At 43.4% G+C, this 22,589-nt stretch overlaps 1 protein-coding gene across 13 annotated transcripts in view; it reads right to left on the reverse strand.

The window, feature by feature from the left end:
- NCAM1 (neural cell adhesion molecule 1) overlaps positions 1-15,608 on the reverse strand; it is a 304,847-nt gene extending 289,239 nt beyond the window's left edge. For all 13 annotated transcript variants that reach the window (XM_077780584.1, XM_077780583.1, XM_077780582.1 and 10 more), the window contains exon 1: positions 15,406-15,608. In XM_077780584.1, the coding sequence (XP_077636710.1) occupies positions 15,406-15,457 (52 nt within the window). In that variant the 5' untranslated portion in view covers positions 15,458-15,608. The remainder of the gene's footprint in view (positions 1-15,405) is intronic.
- Positions 15,609-22,589: the final 6,981 nt, after the last annotated feature.

The raw sequence follows: 22,589 nt of genomic DNA on the forward strand, positions 1-22,589 counted from the left end.
TCTCTCTCTCTTCTAGAAATAAAAAAAAAAAAAAAAAGACAATGTAATTTTAAACTCAGTTATCACAAAGAAAAAGTTTAATATTTAGAAACGCATATATGGGCTGTTGAAATAATTACACATATTTATAAATTATGTTTCCTTAAAATATCCCCCGACCACACATGTATTGTTATTGTGTTTAAATAAAGGAATTTAACTGTCTGACTTTGTGATAGTTATTCTCTTAATACTGCACAAGGCAGCAGAAATATAACACAGAATAATGTATTGATTTACCCCCCAGTGACTTCAAAAGGATCTGTCATGATATCTCTAGAACACCAAATAATAAATGATCATCTGGGTTACTGGTTTAGACACAAAATTACACATAGATATCCAAATCAATTAGTGTGCAAAATATTTGTCTTCTAAAAAAAAATCTCTGTATCTAACTTAGCTGTGAAGAAGTATTTGTAATAATAAAAATATTGTTTTTATGAGAAGGGAGGAAGGGAATGAACTGTCTGCATGACCAGTTATCTTAATTGAGTCTGACCGATCATTTAAATTCTGATTCCAAAGCCAATTTAGCTCAAAATGACCTCAAATTGTAATCTAGGGCAGTTAACGGACTCATTTTCAATCTCATATCTTCAAAGAATACCACACAATGTCCCTTTTCTGCTTCATTATGACAGATGGTTGTCTTTAATGAAAATTTTAAATTTTAAACATGTCATGCATAACTTTTAACTTACATACACAAAAAGGGGAAAATCGGAGAAAGGAATAAATAATTCTTAGTTATCTTTTTCTGACATTTCAAGGTTGTCTTTGGTGTCATTCCAAAGGAATAAATATTACACATGTAACCAAAAACAATTTAGAAAGTGGTCTAGAATTTTTTACAAAGCTACCGAATACATTCATCTTGTATCTCCAACCTGCAGTCCAACTCCATGGAACACTGGAGTTCCTCCATAAATACTGGATTAAGTGAATGTTTCTAATCAATGTTCCCGCTACCCAACAAGGCTGGGATACAGCCATTTGCAAATGTGTTCATGAAACTGCTCTTCTTCTGGTTCACAGTGTCACTGCCAAGCCCTGTCTTTATATCCAAGAGATGTGGAATTTCAGGCCACCCTGGAATCTTTTGAGGACTTCCTAGTCGAGGAAAGGCTCTTCAAAACAGAACAGCCTCCTCACAACTGGCCCTAACTCCCTGAACTGTCCAGTCCCTCTAGGTTGCCTTAACATTCATCTCCTTAGGTCTTTGCTTTTGATGCACCCCCTGGAACATTAACTTTTTCCTTTAAGAATTCTGCAAGCTTTGGGGTGCCCGGGTGGTTCAGTCCATTAAGCATCTGACTTCTGCCCAGGTCATGATCTCATGGTTCTGAGTTCAAACCCTGCATTGGGCTCTGTGCTGACAGCTCTGAGCCTGGAGCCTGCTTTGGATCGTGTCTCCCTCTCTCTCTGCCCACTCCTGCTCATGCTCCATCTCTCTGTCTCTCAAAAAAATAAATAAACATTGGAGCACCTCGGTGGCTCAGTCAGTGGAGCGTCTGACTTCAGCTCAGGTCATGATCTCACAGTTTATGAGTTTGAGCCCCACATCAGGCTCTGTGCTAACAGCTCAGAGCCTGGAGCCTGCTTCAGATGCTCTGTCTCCTGCTCGCTCGCTCGTTCTCTCTCTCTCTCTGCCCCTCCCCCACTCTGTCTCTATCTCTCAAAAATGAATAGATGTTAAAAAAAAATTAAAAATAAATAAACATCAAAAAAGAAGTTCTGCCAGCTTCCTTAAATCTGAAAAATGCCATGCTAAAACATGTGAGATGAAAGGTTTCAAATGTGTGTTCTGCCTTGTGCCAACTGTGACCCCTGAAAGAGACAGGTCATCAGAGGTTCTCGCCGGCTGCTTCAAAATTAAAGCCAACAACCCTTCTCATACCACTAACGTCAACCCAACACACATGCACACAACTGTAAGCCACACGAGGGTGAGGGCCCTGTATCTCATCTCCCATGCTGAACTCTTCTTCACTCCAGGGAGACCAAATGTTTATTAGCTGAAGAGGTTAAATCCCAGGGAATTTGTTCTTGGGGAATGCCAGGCATTGTTGAGAGCAAAGTGTCCCCACTGAAAATAGAGGGATTCAATGAAATCTCTACTAGGGAATAAAATATTCTCAAACCATTCAGCTCAGAGAAAAACAAAAGTTAGATCTATACCTCACAGGCTGCAAAATACTGGACTCTCTTAAACTGACCAGCCCCCAAGAAAAATGCAGGTACTAATGAGTGGATGTGGATGTTCCCCACCACATCCCAGCTTCCCAGACACTCCCCAGCTTTTAAGTGTCTCCCTCCCAACTACTAACTGGTGGCTAAGGACCATTATAATTTGAGAAATAAAATGCAACAATATGAAAGACAAGAGGAGATACTAAAACAGATAATAAAGGGAAATTCAGAGGATAAAGAGATAATATAGGATACAAGAAAATTTTTCTAAGTTTATTCATATTGAGAGAGAGAGAGAGAAAGAGAGAGAGAGACAGCATGAGTTGGGGAGGGGCAGAGAGAAAGGAGACGGAGAATCCCAAGCACACTCCGTGCTGCCAGTGCTGAGCCTGACATGAGGCTTCCACTCACAAAACCATGAGATCATGACCTGAGCCAAAACCAAGAGTTGGTGGCTTCTCTGACTGAGCCACCCAGGTGCCACCAAAATTTTTTTCTAAAACACTCAAGAGACATAAAAGGTGTTGTATCAAGGAACAGGAAGAAGAAACTACTAAAAAGACACTCAGACAATAAAACAGAATTCTTAGAAATTAAGAATACATTAGCAAAATAGAAAATCCAGTATAAAAACTGTCAAGAAGCTGACAAAATCTCCCAGAAAGTAAAGGATGAAGAGTTGCAGGGACAAAGAAATGAATGTAGGAGAGAAAAGACAAAAAAAAAAAAAAAAAAAAATTAGATGAGCAATCTAACTTCTCAATAAGAGCTCCAGAAAAAAAGGGAGAGAAAGCAGAGATATGGAAATATCAAATAAACAGTGTAGGAATATTTCCTAGCACAGAAAAACATGAATTTCCAGATGAAAATGGCCTACTGAGAACCACCCCCCCAATAAATAAAAGCAGACTTACAACCTGACACAGCATTGTGAATTTCAGAACACTGCAGACAAAGGGAAGATCCTAAGACCTTTTAGAGGAAAAGTAAGCACATTTTTTACAAAATATCAGAAATCAGAAGGCACTAGACTTTCCAAATGCAACAATGAAAGCTAGAAAACATGGGGCAGTAACTTCAAAATTCTTAGGGATAATTTCCAATCTAGAGGATTGTATACCAGGCAAATATAAATTAACTGCTGCAAGCCTAGAAAACCAACAGTCAGAATGAAAGTAAGGTCTAGGATATATGTCTTCTGAAGATGAAAGAAAACAGCCACATTTGAACATATTGAGAGGGAATTTACATGTCAGTCTGAGAACTGGACAATGAATTAGTGACAGGTATATAGAAAATTAAGCAAAGAAAAACTAATGCCATCATAAACTTCAGGAAAGACAGAAAGTTATATAGAAAGGTAATAAAATCATATAATTGCTCAAAGCCCCGGTATGAATAACATTTACATGGGCATAAAAATATAAACATTAAATACTGTTTAAATAAAAAATGGAAAATTTTGTTATATTGGGAGGCTAGGGTAAAGGATGTAAGAGGCTAGAGACTATTGTAAGAATACTAAACCCCCAGAGGAAAAAGTCAATAAATAATGCCTGAAACTGAAAAAGTAAGAAACTATAAATATGGGCATTAAAAAAGGTAGAAACAACTAAATGAAAGGAAGTGATTGCTTCAGGAAAGTCCAAATCAGAAGTAGGAAGGATAAGCGAGGGGTAAGAAAGGGTAGTACGGGTTGAGGCAGGGGAACAATGTTTCAAGTTTTATAAAATGATTTAACTTTTTACACAATGTGGGCGTATCATTTTGCTAAGATTAAAAATTGAATTTAAGAAAGAGAGGAATGATTACCAATGAATTCCAACTGCTTGAATAGTTAGGATCTTTAATCTCAATATATACTTACTATAATGTAGTAGAGAAGAGAGAGAGACTGGCTGACACAACTTCTCTTAATGGTAAGTAAATAGCTATGGAATTTAAACTAAGCTGAGAAGCTATCTATAACAAGGTCACTCTATAAGAATGAAATATGAAATCTCCTTTGTCCTAAACCATTGGGGATTAGAATGTCTCATGACTGATGTTTCCATATGAGTAACACTAATTATATTACCTCTTCCATTCCAACTTCCCACTGGTGAAGACAAAGGTACCTACGCTTATGTCTGTTTTATGTTTGCAACTACATGGAGACTCCTTGAAATCCTACTTCCTTCAGTGCCTAGCACAGAGCTGAACATGAAAGACACATGCTCCATAAACTAATTCATATAAATGTTGCCTGCTGCTTGAATGGGCCGATAGTTGGATCTTCCAAATGAGGCTTAATTATGAACACTCATTATTTATGGTGCACTACATTACAGACATTTCCTTGGCATTTTTCAATCAAAAAGTAAATGGCTAAGACTGGTAAGTTTTTTGTGTTCTTGAATCTGCTTTTCCTATTTTTCCATCCAAGTTACTACATCTTCTTACTACCTATACCTAGTAGTCATGTTTCCTTGGTTCTAGTCTGAGTCTAGGAGCCCTTCTAAATGTGGTAGAAGCTGGGATAATAATTAGAACATATGCACTCTTTCTGGGAAAAAATTTAAAAAGGCCAAAAGGCTTCCCCTATAGGTCAAGTGCCTACAATTAAATGCATGGACTTTGGGATATCTATTTTAGCTCTCCAGAGGTGTCTTTCTCTTACTTCTTCATTTCCCCCCATATTCTTCATGCTTCATGCTCCAAAGATTTAAGGTTGCTACACAAATGACTTCCAGATTAAGGAAGTATCACCAATATGATCTTTAGCACACCATTATTTAAGTACACTAAATCTTATGGCTTTACCATTATGGTGAATTGACAGGTTTAATATTAACCCTATGCAAATAGAAAGGAGAATCTGTATAAACCAATTTATTTTTTAAAATTCTACTTTTCAAAACCAAGATCTACCACACTTTGCTTCCAAAGGAGTTGAAATGGCTAAGCAATCAGCCACGGTGTTTCTAACTCAGTTGCAATTCATGGTGATCCTGAACTCTCAGAGAATGAAAACTAAATGGGAAAAAATGTGATTCTAATTATAATCAATACTTAAATCCAACACTAATTGTGCACCCCTTCACTGTGAACTTTAACAGAAAGAAGGAAAATGGGAAAAAATTACTGAGCTTACTCTGTGCCAGACAGTTGTATAAATTACCTCATTTCGTCCTCATGATAACCCTATTAGGGAGGTATTATTATTGCTGTTTCACAGAGAAATAAACTGAGCATTGGAGAGATTAAATAACTGGCTCAAGGTCACAGAAAGCAGGAGAGCCAGGGTGCAAAATGCCAAATTCGATGTCAAAGGCCCCCGGGGCGCCCCCTACAGTATGCACCACTCTGTTAACACTAAAAGGAGATACTAAATTAAGAAAGGAAGATAATTTGTAATTATAACTCAGACCAAAGAGCTTGCACTGGATTTGCATCTCCACGTTCTCCTGACATCAGATCTTTAAGCCTTGCATGTTGTACCCTGAATCCGACTCTCATACAGCAACTGCAGCTTAACTAGCGACTGGCAGCATCTCACGCAGACAGAACGGACACTGACAGATGCAGTATGAATAAAAGAACATCAGGAGGCAGTCACGCCCATGTCCTCTCTTCTGCCAATCTCATAAAAGCAATGCAGCCAATTTGTGACAGTCTGAACAAACTTCAAAAGACTGCACTATCAACAAACCTTTTTTAAAGGTATAGAATAAAGGTACGGATATCACGGGCACTGGTGCCAAAAAATAAAACTGTGTCTAAAAATTATCACCTGCCATGGTAAATGAAACCCCTGGGGAGAAAACCCTCTAACATTAACCTCTTCTTCTCAGGTGACCCCATCCCATTGTCCTTTGCAAGGTTTGTTCATGGCCTGGCTCTTTTTCCTTGTGCCCAGATGGCCCCTCAGTCTGAAGCCTTCCCCCCCTCAACACCCCATTCTTCCTTCTTTGTGGTCAAGTACCCTGGATCACAGGGGTCAAGTACCCTCCTCTGTCTTTGGCTCTGAGAATGTGAATTTCACAAAACAACTAAACTTCTCTAAGATCCCCACTCTCCTCTGAAACAAATTCCAAGTTTTCTACTTGTGCCTCATCTTCCTTACATGTATAACCCAAGTTAGGTAATACTGCCCACTTTTTAAAATGGTATTTGCTTTACAATCCAAATATAAAGCAATGTATGCTCATTAGAGAAAACTCAGTATAAAAAAAGTGTCTTCTTCCAGTCTTAAGGAGTGACAGAAACTTGTTTAAATCACAGAGTCAGTATTATAAACACCATTTGTTTCTAACTTTTGTCCACTTAACTTTATTCTTCTCTAACCTAGGCATTCACACCACTAGGCTCTGGCTCCCCTCTTTTTTTCAATATCGCCTTCCAAGTTACGGCTAAAATGCAATTCTAAATACTACATAAATACTACAACACAAATATTTCGGGTGTGATAAAGATTGCACAATACACTGATTATAACCCATGGTGTTTTCTCTCCACTGAAAAGGAATAAAAATATAGACTATTATAACCCCTGAGTCTTCTTGGTCCCCTCCCCGTCTCCTCCCCCAGCCACCTGGGCTCCCTAGAGCTTCCTCCCAAACATGCAAGGCATCACCTATGTCATTCATGCTTCCTAGATATAAAGCGAAATCCTGTCTACAAAGCCCCTAGCTGTCACTAACAGGAAGAATTCTCCAACTGCCCTAGTGCCCAGGTCATTTCTCCTCTGCCTCTGAAATCTTAGCCACGTATCTGGCTTTAGATGCTACCTGGTACTCCCAGTTGCCCTTTCATTCTCTACTAGAGAGTAGGCTTTCTAACAAGGTTTTGTACTGTTGAGTTTTGGGGGCTCTGTTTTACACCTGCAGCTAAGAGACTGTGTAGATGCTCAGTAAGTATGTCTGCTGTCATTGCTGCTCCCGATGCCCCCAGACCATTGGGTCTCTGCCCCACAGATTGGCTCAGCTTGTGTCTAATCCTATATTCCTTTATCTATGACATTATTTTCATCTGAGCCATAATTAGATATGTTTTTCCATCACAACTGGGTCAATAAATGTTTCACAATTTTTTTTTTTTTGCTAAAAAGATACATACTCCATTCCATTCCATTCCACTCCCTCTTTCCTCTATTTCTCCCTTCCCTCCTTCCTTCCTTTCCTTTTTTTTTCAATGCCGGTGAAAGTCTACTAAATAGATTTTACCACCCACAATTGAAAAATACTGACCTAGAAGTTAAGATACCAGGATGCCCAATTATTTTTTCTAAAACCTACTGTATGTAAAACTGAGGTCTATTGTTTATTCAAGGTAACGCCTTTTCTCAATTTCTCCATCATGCTCACAGCTCCATGAGTTCATTCCCTCCAGTTTGCACCTTAAAAAGCTTTCTCTCTCCCAGTCGCCTACCATTTTGGATCTATCATCTACCCCCGCTGGGTCATTTGTCATCTCTAACCTCTCAGATGTGTGCCTTTTCTATCCTTATCCAAAACCACTACAAGTGTACTTTCTAAGATTGTCTGTTTTAGAAACTATATCACGGTTGGATTCCTTTAACAAGCCCCTCTGGAACATAAAAATTTAATTTTTATAAAATTTTATAAAACTTGATTTTTGTGTTGCAAAAATCCTTTCCCTAACCCACTATTTGCTCCAGCTACAGAAACTAACACGCCCTCCAAGCACTGCAGTGATCCCTACCCGTTTACTCCTGTTTCCCTCCCTGCAAATTCTGAGCTAGCATCAAACACAGAGTCTAGTACAGCAGATGCTCAAGTGTTATCATAGAATATACCCTTAAATATTTTAGAAAATGAGTTCTCCAACATCCCTCTCCTTTGTCTAGCATTTAAGATTTTAGTAAGACCTGGCCCAATCTCCAGTCTGCTTTCAGTGATCTTCAAGACCAATTCTCTAGCTACATCCATCCCGTTCTACAGAGAAATGGGTCCTCACTCTACTTATCTGTCCTTACACCTGTGAGGGTCCACATCAAATACTAGCTCGTCCACACCTTCTTCTGGGCATTAAAACGAACTGAGATGATGTGATGATTTTTGTCTTTCTTAACAATTCTCACAATTAATATCTGCCTCCTTCTTTTAGGCAATGATTCACGGTTTCCTAACTGTCTGAACTAAGTGTTTTCCTCCCCAAACGTCTGAAAGCCTCCGAAGGGCTGGTACAGTATTCTTATCTTGTCTTCCCCCCAGCCCCCCGCATAGAACTTTGCACATCATATTCACAGTACACCTTATTTCCTAAACATTTCAAAGAAAACCTCTGTTCAAGACGAACTTTTGAAAAAACACACGTTGAGTGCCTACGACGTATTACTCGTTTGACGTATGAGATATTATTTAAGGTCAACAAAACCCACAAGGGCAAGTGTCATTATCGCCATTCTACAGACAGGGGGAGGCAGGCCCAGAAGTGCTACAAGGTGCAGAATGTCACTTACACTGAGCGGACTCAACCTAGACTTGTCAGACTCCAAAGCTCTTGGCTTGCCCCTCCCCCCGTCACCCCTCCCTCACTTCCAGCAGATGCCAAGCAAATTTGTGTTCAAATGGTCCTCACTGCAGAACATGATTAAGATGCAGTCAACTATGCAAGTATGGTCCCAGCTTCGCCCCTGTAAGCCACTTAGACTTTCTCGGCATCAGCTTCTATTTCAAGACCTGACACAGTCTGGCCTTCTGGGGCTTTCCCCCCTAATATCTGGCCACTTCTCCCCAAGCCCCCCAACGCTGTTCCCTCAGCATCACCCTGTGCATTCATCTCTCCACCACCTGAATCGCCTCTTCTTCCTGCTCCATGGAGTGGAGGCCCATGGAGCCCACCCAGCTCAAGGGGTCCCAAGCAGAGTTAATGGCTCCCTTCCTTGTGCTTCAATGGCATTTAATTCATGTCTCTGTTTATAAGGATATGGTATGTCTCTCTCCCACACTACATGGTGAACTCCAGAGGCAGAGCCATAGCTCCCTCGACTTTATAATCTGAAAACAAGAACAATTCCGGAAGCAACTTGGTCTTGTCAAGATGTCAGGAAAGTTTGCTTAATTACATGGAGTTCAAGAATGTGTGTGGTGATTCAGTGTTTGCTGAATTAAGCAGTCAATCAACCAGACCTTAAATGAGAATACCATCTGTTTTTATTTCACAGAGTTTTATAAATGTCATCTCCTCATCCCACCCAACCACACAAAGGTGGGATCCCCTCAATAATCTCGCAGAGTATCCTGGTCCTTTCCTTAGTTTTTATCAGAATATGCGACTAGCAATACTACGTGTGTGTTACTTGTTTAAGGTCCGTATCCCTCCACACTTCGACTGGAAGTTCCATGAAGACGGAGATGATGTATGTTAACCACTGGATTCCCAGAACACCCACTCAATAAATACTTAGTGAACAAACGATATGAAGATTAGATGATATAACGCAGAGCAAGAGTCTGGGACTGAACGATGATGATGAAGACATAATTATGGGCATTATCGATGCAGTTTCTTTCCTTGTAGATAGCTAACACAGAATCTGAGTCTCTTCTCCAACATGGCATATGCCTTTAGTTGGCAAAAACACTTCCTGCCCTGCCAGTAGGGCACTTATGTCTGACTCATTTGAATAATAATAGCAATTACTTTATTTTATTCCAGTGAGTAATTTACAAAAATATAAGCAGGGAGAAATATTAAATCAACTCAGGTCTCACGTATGATTTCCTGTAAAATAAAGGTCAAATGGCTTCTTCTTTCCAAAAATAATTTTGATTTTGATGTACGATTCCGATCTTCAAAGCACCGCACAAACAACCTTCAGGAGGGAGATACGTGCTTGACACACTGGAACAGTCAGCCTATATTCTGAAGCAAGTGGACTCAAGCAGACCAAAACCCAGTTGCTGGCACTGAGGCAGATGTCTGCAGGGCCCCCACATTGCATGGGCTCCTTCCAAGGCTCTGTGGCATGGGGACCTGCGATGTGTTCTCATGGTCACTTGTCTCCAAAATTTTGCAGAAGAGCTGCATTTTCCTTAAAAGGGCCCTCAAAATGTACATCCTTCAGGGCCCATGAAACCCACATCAACCCTTGTGCTGATGGCTTTCAGCCTTAATAGGAGATCACTTTTCTAACATATTCACAAGCAACATGACACAATGCAGGCATAATCAACAAGATTTTTGAAGTCAAATTCTAGTCACTGAAGAAGTCATGTTCTCCGAATATCCTTCTTTGAGTCCTGGAAGGAGCACTATGTTTGAATATTATTTTTTTCTAGCTCCATATACACCTCTCTTTCTCATCAATAAACATGGCCCGCACGCACTGAAGTCCTGTGCTCTCTAACATATTCACCACTCTAACATAGGGGCACTGCTGATTTTGCCATTTTGCAGAAGAGAAAGCTGAAGCTTGGGGAGGCCATAGGATTGGTCCCAAACTGGACGGCAAATAAGGGATATGAACGGCTGGGCTTTCGACCCTGGGTTGTGGGCCCCTGGCTCTTAAACTCCATGCAATCCCACCCTCCTGCCCTCCAGGTTCCTTGACAGTAGAAAGGATGCCATCTCAATCCTTTGTAATTCCGCACAGAGCTGGCACTCAATAAATATATTTGGTCAACTGCTTAAGGGAATACCTAATGTAACACAATGTCAAAACGCTGTAACATTACTATGGATATTCCTAAAGGATGAGGTAATCAGATCCCAAAGGCCTGTCACACGTTATCTCAGGGATGACACTGACAGAAAACAGGCCAGTGTTTGCAGCTGCCCATCAGAAAGTCCTGGGTGAGAATACAGAATGCAATACAGGTTACGCAGAAGCCTTTCAAGTCCTATCAGTGATGTGGTCTTTGAATTCAAAGGAAGACATATTTACATATATCTGGCAGGAACAGAACGCACAACAGGTTTATTAAAACCTCCCCCCACCCCCACCCCCCAAAAAAAAGCAGGCATACTCGAGACAGAGCAGAGGGCTTATCTCTTCCGTGTAATCATGTTCGAGTCTCCAACTGCTTGGAAGCTAAACTAACAGTGCAGGAAGGGAGAAGGGTGTCACCCTAGCTGAAAACCATGAACTCAGCGGCTGTGTGGAGACGTGGCCTAAAAGCGCCTTAACTGTAACGTATTGAAGCGGCCTGAAAGGCTGCCATTTGGCACGCAGACCAACATCAAACGGCAATGCCCCTAATGAGCATCTTCAGCAGAGAGAGAGCGTTTCCACACGGCGAAATGAAAGGGCATAATGACACCATGAGCAACGCCAAATGATTTACATCCCTTTACATCAGCGGATGGTTTTAAGGGTTGGCACCAAGAGTTAACACTAATAACGAGAAGGGCTGAACGTGACATGACTGGGCCTTCAAATGGGCTTCCAGATGTCATTGCCCTACCGTCGTAAGCACATCTTCCCGTTACCAATGACTATTTCACTCGGATTGTTCCCTCACAGTAAACTCCAGGCCTCATAGACGCCTACTCCTTAGGATTCATTCAGAGGGGTCCTCCCTGGGCATCCCCTTCTTCCTCAGAGGCCACCTCTTAACAGTATTGCTCAGAGACCTTCTCTTTCAAGACACGTATGAACTCTCTTCTGAATTTTACTCATTTCTCCTCTCTTTAACTCAAGGAATCTTAACCTCAGTCTTTTTTAACTCAAAACCCAAGTGCTCATTATTACTACATAGCCAGTTGATTCACGGTTCCAATTGTGTCTGATTTGTAACCCATTTTTAAGACTAGTAAAATGCTATTTGTGACTTGCTGCCATTTCTTTTAAAGATCCAGATGTTCCTTAGCCTATACGTTTGTCAGAACGCTAAACTGAGGAATTATCAGATATGGAAGGGACATTAAACTATTTATCCTGACACCATGAAATATCTGTGGGCTTGAAAACTCAACACTTCAACAGTATCAGAGAGCCTCGTTCACATGCCTTTGTCTCCTCTCTGGCGGCCTGTCCCCAGAAGATGGGCAGCGGCAGGTGCGGTCCCTTCTCCCCACCCTGCCGGCTGCTTCTGCTCTCCATCACCACAAACCCACGACTGGCAGGCAAAGTTCAAACCGTTCTTTAGCAACAGGTAGTCAATCACTTATTTCGCACGAAGACAGGAAGGACTGTCTGTAAAATATTTTTGGAGGTCTGCCAGTAGCATTGAAGTCACTTTCTGTCTGGAGGGCAGCCACGGTTCTTTAACACCGAAGACGTAAATATGGGGAATTCATCAAACCTCTTCTTAAATAGAGGCTTGGTCACCTTAAAAAATTAAGTGGTTGGACCAGAAATTCCAAAGTCTGTATTTCAGGCAGTGTAAAGTTTACGAGATGCTGTCTATAATTTAAGAAACTGAGTTCTGTAGCAAACAAAAATATCTGTCATGTCTAAAGATTAGGTTTTGAATGAGAAAATGGTGCTATTTATTTTGAAAGGTAATTAAGACCTTGTTCCCTGTGACAGAAAAATACAGATACAGATTACGTACATTAAATTACCTGTTACCGATCTGAGGAGTTCGATTAATGATGACTGTACTCCAGAGAGAAGCACTATGCAAAAGTCTTAGAATTGTTGGTTTCCATGTGCCTAAGCCCTTGCAAAGACCACACCCATACCGTGATTTCCGGCTTTGGTGGGGGGGTGGGGGTTGCAAACAATTACTGCCTTAATTCTTATACTATCAAGCTCAAGAAACAGTCCACCAGTTACATCAACAAATCCTTAGTTTAATCAATTAGCACAGAGACTTGGATAAACCTCTTTTATTGAACAAGATGATGCCCTGCTATTTTCTGCTACTCCACTATTATTTTTTAAAAAGTGCATCCTGGGGAAACACATCTGGAAAAAAAAGTCATCAGGTTCAATCTGTTGGGGGAATAAAAGGGGGAAGCTTCTTGAAAAACTGACTTTAAAAAATGTAAATGTTTGCACTACTGAAAACAGCATGATTGGTACATCTTTAGAACCTTCACAGCAGGAATAGTACCTCGAAAACTATGAAATAAAGGACAGGCCACACTTCCACACTGTCTGGGTTATATTCTTTTTGTGTCTAACTCTGTTGAATTTTAAACAAATTCTGAGTTCTTTCCAGTATTTTAACCTAGGCTAACATTTGTTGAAAGAAAAATTAACTTTTTGGCTTGGGGATAGAATCAGTCAAGGTCTTCCACATTCTTCAATATTCAGTTACATCTAGTTCAGAAACACACATTTCTGACCTTCAAATAATAATCAACAAAAATAATATAGCTTGACATAACTGTACTCGCAGCAAACGTGGCTGAAACACACCTTGATGATTCATTAGTGAGGGATGTTCTATAGACTCATATACACGCTGGCTGCCCCCTGAGAGGTAGCAAAGGTGCCCTTTGTTCTTAATCCAGTGCTATCTTGTTAGAAAACCAGTCCTATTCGTTCCACTACTCTAGCAAATAAAATTGGAAGAGGACTGTAAAATTCTCAAGTAGACATGACTTAGCCATTCCAAATCATTCAATTTTTCCACAAAACGTCCAAAATTGTTGTTAGAATAAACTCAAATCTGCTGTGTAATTCTGCAACCTTTCATTTTATTCCGAAAGAGCAAAAACCAACAAAATGAGAGGGGCCGGGATCTGATTTCCTTTGGGGTTAAGGGCAGAATACGTTGTATTTACATTTTCACATGCACCGTGTGGAGTGCGGAGACTGAATTACCATTGTCCCTGAAGATGATACATTTGAGGCCAAAATAATTATGATAATGATATTACTATTATAATAATAATTATTACTATGTATACACATTTACATATATGTGCCTTGGTGTACATAATACTGTTTTTATTTTCGTCCTGATCCTCTGACTTGAAGGCTTCTGTTTTTTATTTTTAACTGTGGAATTATCAATACTTCAATGGAAAATTATTTCTCTTTGGAAAACCGTTCAACTTCTTTGTTAGGCAACCTTGTATACGTTTCTTGTTCTGCCTTGCCCCCATCCTCACGGCCCTCGGCCGGACTGAGGTCGCTTTCCCTCCAGGGAACAGTGATCAGAATGCCACCCTTGCCTGGGCAGCCACCGCATCCCAATCTGGGACGCCCTGGGCGGGTACCAGCGTGCGCCTGCCCTCACACCCCCACACCGAAGGTTACACCCATCACCGTAGTGGAAGGTAGGCGGGCGATCCCTCCCAACGGCCCCCCAAAGAGCCGGTCTCCGTGGCCACGCCCCCACTTCGAGGGGAGCAAGGCGCGCGCAGAGATCTGCCGGCACCTCGGAAAAGGGCAAGCCCGCTGCGGTCGCGGCCAGGTGGCGGAGGGACCCGGCGACCTGCCGCCTGGGGCTGCCCCGCAGCTGGGGGCCGCGTCGGCCNGTCCCCTCCGCCCTGCTCTCGCCCGGCGCCTTCCGGCACACGCCCCCCGCCCGGAATACGCGCCCACCCCACCCAGCTCTCTGAGGCCCCTGCTCCATTTCTTCTCCCTCCCCGATCGTCCACGCCAGAGCATAAATCCCTGGGTGGGGTGGGGTGGGGTGGTGAGAGCAGCTGGCGGGGAGGTTGGGCGGGGACANTTGGGCGGCGGCGCATCCCCCGCCACCCGCGGCAGCATCCCTCGGCTGTCTCCCCCTCAGCTCCCTATTGTTCGCACTTTGCAAGGATCAGGGAACCTCGCCCAAAGAAAAGAGGCTGGGGCGAGGTGCTGCGGGTGGCTACCTGCCATTCTTCTCGCGCGCCGTGCAACACGGGGCTCGCGGTGCGTGTGAAGGCACACGCGCGCGCACACACGCGCACACACACACACACCCGGCAGCCCGATCACGCCCTCCTCGCCCTCCGCCCCTCCGCACTTCCTCCTGTCAAAACGCGGCGCTCGGCCCTCCCATCCCTCTGTGCTCCCGGCCGAGAGCAGGCTTTGCAAGTAACCAGCGATTTGGCAAATGAAAACCTAACGTCATATCGACGAGGGTGCAAGAACGGCCACACAGCCCTCAGATTCTGCCCGTTTTCGCCCCATTTTGCANNNNCTCCTTGCTCGGCTCAACCACAATGACCACCCTTAGCATTCCACGTAAAGCCACCCCAAATAGCAGTATCCCCGCGGGGGGAGGAGGGAGGAGGGGTCGATCAGTCCATCAGACTGAGGATAATCATAATCTGAAAATGTACCTGCAGTTCCCAGGAAAAACAAAGTCCAGATGAGATCCTTAGTTTGCAGCATTGTAATCTGCTGGCCGGGAGGGACGTTCTTGCCGCGGTAAATTCTGTGCCCCCTCCCCTGGCAGAGCGCGTGGACGGCGGCAGAGCCACAGACCTAGGGGCAGACAATTGCCAGGCTGAGTACGATTATTTTTGCAGAATTGCTTCCTGCCAGCGGCGTNTGAGTGACAGTCCCAGCCTCAGCACACTCGCAAGTCGGAGATCCTTGCGCTGGCCCGGGTTCGCTTTGATGGAACTGGGGATGGGAGCGGGGGGCGGGGGTGAGAACCTCACTGTGTCCTTCCACCACGCCGGCCACAAATAGTGCCGAACATCAAGGAGGTAAGGGAGACCGGGGAGGCAGATGCGGCCGCCTGCAAAACGCGGCCTGGAGCCGCCGGAGGAGTCGGGCTCTTTCTCACGCAGTCTTCAGGCAGAGCTGGGGGTTTCTTCTTTTCACACTTTTCCCCCCACGCCTCCGCGGTCCCTCCTGCCGCCCAGCCTTCCTTAGGCGGGAAGGCGGATATTTTAATAACTAGCAAATAATAAATAGAAAATATTAGGCTTGGTTAGGTTTTCAAAGTTGTCCAATCTCTCCATTTAGATCCTAAGATCCTTGAAACACAGGATAGCCTAGGACTTTTTTATTTTTTCTTTTTAAGGGCAGGAAATTAGAAATTTGGAGAGGGATGGAGACAGACGGCTGGTGCAGGGTTTTGCTTTGGTTTTGTTTGTTTGTTTGTTTGTTTGTTTTAAGCTGGCTATGAAGTTTACTCTCCCACAGAGTGGCAACAGATCTCAGGGGAAGGAGGTGGGAAGCTACTGAAGTTCGAAGAAAACACAGATGTTTGAAAGGAATTTCCAGAAATAACCGAAGGAAGTGTTTTCTTGTTTATGAATGCTGAAATCTGTGGTCTCTTGAGGGAGATCGCTAACCTTTTACGTAGATTTTATGGTATAGGCAAGATATTAGATATTAATTTTTCTTCTAAAGGCACAGAACCTCAATTCTTAAACCTCTGCATTTAGGATATCACTGAGGTACGGACAAAGGGTTTAGATCATCTTACAATTGTATTTTATACAGTAAGGGTGGGGAGCACGGGGGAAATAAACACGTCCCAGCACCTGAGCAAAGCTTGAGTGTTTAAGGAACAAAAGCTGAGGAAGAATCAGGAGCACAAAATGTTCTAGATGCTAGAATAGCCTATTAGCCCAGCACAGTGACCCTCCCAGAGAAAGGGCTGCCTGCCACGTTCAAAGCACCAATGCGCTAATATTACCAAATACTCCCTTTTTCTTTAAAGGTCAGGCTCGCCACAGTTGTATCACTCTTTAAAACCCCATGCTTTCCTGGCCAAACAGCCAATCTCCATTAACAGAGAGGCTGGTATCTCCTCCCTGTCTCCTCCGACATGTTAGCTCACCAGAGCACACCAACACGCTATGATTTCTGGGACCCCTAAAAAATAGTTCCTCTCCCAAATCAATCTTCCCAATGTTACCAATGTTATTGTTTAAATATTTATCTCATACCAATTATGAGTAATTCAAAAATACAGAAAAGTAGAAAGAAGGAACTAGAAATACCCCACAAACCCCAGATGCCCACAGATTTTGTCTTTGTATATGCATATGATTTTTAGAATTGAGTAGCAACTGGAATCTTGTTTATTTTCCTTAATATTTCATTATAAGCATTTTCCCAGGCCATTAAAAAGGCTTTCTAAATATGTTTATAGCGATTCAATATTTCTATGTATCAATGGCTCTTCAATGGTTTCCCCTTGTTTATATGGTTTCCAAAGTTTGATCATATAAATGATGCTTTTTGAATGTATTTCAATAAATATTTGTTGAACAACCACTGTTTTTAGTCCTGTGCTGGATATAGCGGGCTATGTAGATTTTTCTAATGGTGGCTATATTTAAGCATATTTAGCTTCACATACAAGCTTCTACTAACAAGTAAATTACTTCTACTAACATATAACATTAAGTCCCATGTAATAGACTCTTCCCAAGAAAGAGATTTCGATAGCAAGGAAGATGGAAAGAATAAGCCCAAGGGAAAACGAGAAGAAGGGAAGAAGGAAAAAAGGGAAAGTTGGGATACCCAAAATAAAATTGTCCTATGTCTAATTTTACCAAGAGTGAGAGACACACCCTTCTCTGAAAACTTCCCTCCTTATAGCCCGTGTCAGTAGAATTAAAAGATTTCTATTTTTTTCCTCCCCAAATGTCCCTATTTTTAGCTTTTTAACGTAGGCAGGTGTAGAAATCCTATCTGACTTCAGCATGATTGAATTTCTTTTTTTTCTCTCTCTCTCCAGCCCCTCCCTGCCCTGTGTGTCTGTTGATCTCTGTTGTAATGACTCATTCTAGAATTCTGCCCCACAGTGACTCCAATCCACATGGCATGGGTCTTTCCCACGTTGTTTCAAAAGAATCCATCACTTGTCTCCAATTCGTTCTTTCTCCACTTATCAATGCCTACCTCTGTGAGCTCTGCGAGTCGGTCCCTCCCAGAACCTCACTTTGAAATGGGACAAAACTATGGTCCTCCCCAATGTGTCTTCCAGGAGGAAGTCCTCGGCTGTCAGATACACATTAATGAGCATTTTTCCTGTGAATNAGAAGAAGGAGCCACTGAGGACTGTGCTTTAGAGAAGGAGCTTTTTTGGTAAAACAGAAAATGGACTATCAAGGCAGCCCCAGCAAGGGGTGACAGGTCCTAATCTAAGGCAGTGAATGGGGAAGAAAGTCAACAGGAGCAGATTTGAGAAAGATTTCTAAGACAAAAACAGCAGAACTGAAGAACTTCCTGAAGATCGTGTCAAAGTTCCTTTCATTTATTCAACAAATACTTATTAAGTATCAGCTAAGTGCCTGTCACTGGGGATACAGCTGTGGACAAAACAGAATCTTTGCGTCCATGGGCTCCCATTCTTATGGGGAAGATAGTAATAAATTGATAAATATCTAGTATGCTTATGGTGATGCGTGTTAAGGAGAACTATAAATAGGGGTATGGGGGTAGGGAGTTCTGGGGTGGAGAGGGATTAGCATTTTGTATAGGGGAGCTAGGGAAGAGGTCCCCATCTCAGAGAGGTCTGAGAGACAGAGGGCACACCAGAGCATCAATGTTTAAGTGGTGGCCAGAAGAAATTGCCAAAGAAGTGGTGAAAATGGGGTCAGAGGGATGGAAAGAGAATTGAAACAAATAAGATTTTGAACGAAAAGTTCCCTGGATTTGACCACTGGAAAGTCACTAGCAGACAGAGCCTTACAGAATGGTGGGGGAAGGAAGACATCACTGTCCCAGGAACGAAAGGGTGGCTTGTCCAGGATGGGGAAGCAGGGAGTGTAGACCACTCTCTCGAGGAGCAGTATGGTAATGGGGCAAGGACAGGACAGCACGCTTGAGGGGAAAGGAGGCTTGAAGGGAGATCCTCTTTTCTTCTTTCTTAATATGAGGGTCTCTGTGTTAGGTTCTAAAGTACATTCCATCCGTTGCTGAACCCCTCACCACCACCACAACCTAAGAGTCTAAGTTAGATCACTTGAGAAATGAATCAGTCTAGAGCAAAGTGCTCTCACTGGTACTGCTCCTCACTTCGGGTTTCTTTCCTGTTGGTGCTGAAAAGGAGACCCCAGGCATGGTCACAGGGCTCACAGATACCCCAGAAACGGTCCTTCTCATTTGGCCTGGGCAAAATGCATCTTGGGAAAAAAATTCCAGCCCCAAATCACTTGATCATATATGCACGAGCTTACTTCTGAGCTCTCTAGTCTATTCTATTTTTCTGTAGTCTGTCTTTACACCGATACCATATTGTATTGATTACCACAGCTTTGCAGTGAACTTTTAAATCAGGAAATGTGAGACGTCCAATGTTGTTCTTTTTCAAGATTAATTTGGCTATTCATGACCCCGTGCAAATCCATATGAATTTTAGGATGAATTTTTCTATTTCTGCAATATAAATGTCATTGGCATTTTGGTAAAGATTGATACCTGGGCTAGTATTAGAGCCTTATGGACATCCTGGAGATGAATATGCTTTAGACATCTCTCTGCACAGGAAACTGAGTCACAAGGAACTATCTATCACCATGTGCCCACTTGGATGAGCTGCTCTTTTCAGTGTAGATATGGAGAGATGAAACGGGATCCAGTCACAAGAATCAGGCCGTGAAATGGGTGGCCAATGTAGAGAAGTTACAGTGAGCTAGCAAAGGAAAGATGGGTTTAAATGATTTCTTGGCTCTGAACTGAACTCGGACCCTGGGCTGCCTTAATTCCCTGTTTTGTCCTTTTAAAAAAATCCTCTGAGGGGCGCCTGGGTGGCTCAGTCTGTTAAACGCCAGTATTCAGCTCAGGTCATGATCTCACGGTTCATGGGTTCGAGCCAAGCTTCAGGCTCTGTGTTGACAGCTCAGAGCCTGGAGTCTGCTTTGGTTTCTGTGTCTCCCTCTCTCTCTCTGCCCCTCCTCCACTCATACACTGTCCCTCTCCCTCTCTTTCTCTCTCTCAAAAATAAACAAATATTAAAAAAACTTTTTTTTTTTTATCCTCTGAAACAGGTGATTTAGCAGACTGGAGAAAGGAGCCAAGATCCCCGTGTCATGATCTGATAAATCACAGAGTATGACTGAGCTAATGGTGGAGACATAATAACTTCCTTTCTCCCTCTTATACAATCTCCTACATATCCCATTGGCAAAAAGTGAAGTGGGTGAGTGCGCACATCCTAAAACGTGACATTCCAGGTTCGGGTCCTGTAGCTTCTCCACCTGTAGACTCTGTGGCTCTGGGCAAATTATTTCACCTGCAAACCTTGTTTTTCTTGCTCATAGAATGGGTTTAGAGCAGTGTCTGTCTTTCAGACTTCTTATGAACGTTAATTACAATAATGTACGCAGAGGGCTCAGTGCAGGCTTGACACTCTTTCATGCAACGGGTATACACTGAACACCTATGAAATACACTGCGTTACCAGCGGGGGATAAAAACACGATGAACGGAGCACACGTGTTTACCAGGCTTATCAAGAAGACCAACAGCCAAACAAAGAGGCGAAAACCATTATAAATGGTAATTAGAATCCCAGAAGAAATAACCAGGATTCTCTGAATAAAGAATGACAGCAGAGATCTGTGTGGCATCAGGGCAGGCTTCCCTGAGGGCACGTGGGAGGTAAGTTGCCACCTAAAGACTGCGAAGTGCCCAGGCATGGAAGGAACAGAAGGAGGTGCGCCCCAGGAATGTGCGAAGACCATGAGGTCAGAAAAAGTGGCTGGTTCTAGAAACTAACAGCCTGCGAGTGGCTGGAATGGAAAGAGCGAGGAGAGGAGGGACAGGAGATAAGCAGCACACAGGAGCCACCTTGAAGGCTCAAGTGAGGAGTTTGTATTTTATTCAAAGTTCAAAGAAAGCCCCTGGAGGACTTTCAGCAGCAGAGTGACATGAGTTGTTTTACACGTTTTAATAACCACTCTGACTGCTATGTGGAGAATGGCTTATAGGGAGACAGGAGAGGGTGCCGGGAGCCCAGTTAGAAGCCACTGTGGAAACCCCGGGAACAGATGATGGAGGTTGGCGAGGGGTGGCAGGGGATGGAGCCGAGCAGAGATTGCTGAAGGAAGTGAGGAGGAGAGAGAAGTCAGGACTCCGCTGAACGCGCTGGGAGAATGTGTTCGGAGAGGAGGGGGTCCTGGACAAGTTACATCCACCTGTGGGACCCCACGTGGACATGCCAAGTCTTAGCAGGAGATCCTAGCAGGAGATCCGAATTTCAAGGCCATGAGCATCCGTGTCAACGAAAGCCACGCACAAGGATGAAATCGCCTAGCCCGAAAGGTGGAGAGAGAAGAGAAGGTGCAGACCCAATCCTGAAAAGTACCAGTTTTAGAGGGTTCGGGTGCAGAAAGCAGAACCAGCAAACAGACCGAGGAGAGGCACAGGAAGTAGGAGGCCATCCGAGAGAGAGAGAGTCTCAGGACCGAGACAGGAGAGAGCCATCAAAAGGAAGAATGTGTCCCTGATGAGTGATGCTGAGAAGCTAAGCAAAATGAAGACAGAGAAGAGTGTCCACCAGATCTGGGGACAAGAGGGTCATTAGCAACATTGCCCGGAAGAGACCCACACGCTGGGCCCCGAGTGAGGACCTAATGAATGGCAGCGCTAACAATAATAAGAGACTCTGTGGTCATCTCTTCTTGGAGCTTCCGTGATAATAGAAAGACATTGGGGGACCGATCAGAGCACAGAAGTGCAGCACTCAATGATTAGCTATTCACAAGTAGAAACTGGTCTTATTTTAAGGTGTGAGCTAGGCCGTCACTGCCCTTCCTGAGTCATCGCCAAAGTAGTTGTGGAAAACTAATGCTTTAGAAGACTCGGTGGCATGTATACTTGGGTAAGGGCAGAAATACTTTCCTTCTTCTACTGTCTGCACTTCTCCAGCCTACTTCTGTCCATCCTCCTCCCTCCTGAGCACAAGCACATGGGGAGTGAGAGAAGAGTGAAGAAGAGGGAGGAACGGATGGCAAGCATTCATGATGGAAGGCAAAGACATTCACCCCGTTACCACCACCACACCACCATTTTGCCAGAGGAACCAAAGTGTTCCCATCCGTGACGTAGCCACTGCATTACACCTGTCTTGAGAATCCTCTAGGTCCATCCTGAAGAAACAGAGTCCCCAAAAGGCTGGTGGTGCTGGCTTTACAGTGGTTACGGAATCCCAAAGAACTCTGAGTGTGAAGTCAGTATGGGTCTAAATGACCCACAAGCTCGTCTTCAGAAGTCCGGCAGCCATGTTTATCCTTGCTCCTCTACCCCTTAGGTGCCTGAGGGCCTGGCAGCTCTGGGAGCTTCAAGGAGACACAGCACCCATTCCAGCCACTGTCTTTGAAAGAGAAACTTCCTGTTGCATCAGCAAGAACCGTGGAGTGAGCCAGGCATGTTCCAGGACGTGGTGCCCCCCCCCCCAATCTATCCTTGCATCAGTAAAGGAACAATCACAAAGGAAGATTCCACTCAATGTGTCTCTGACCAGGGGAGAGAAATGTGACAAACACCAGACCTCTGATCAGAGCTGGCCCTCCTGGCCCTCCCCACCCCACCATAAATGTCACTCCAGATGTTT

The sequence above is a fragment of the Crocuta crocuta genome, unplaced genomic scaffold (assembly GCF_008692635.1).
Source record: "Crocuta crocuta isolate KB4526 unplaced genomic scaffold, BGI_CrCroc_1.0 scaffold374, whole genome shotgun sequence".
Lineage (NCBI taxonomy): Eukaryota > Metazoa > Chordata > Mammalia > Carnivora > Hyaenidae > Crocuta > Crocuta crocuta.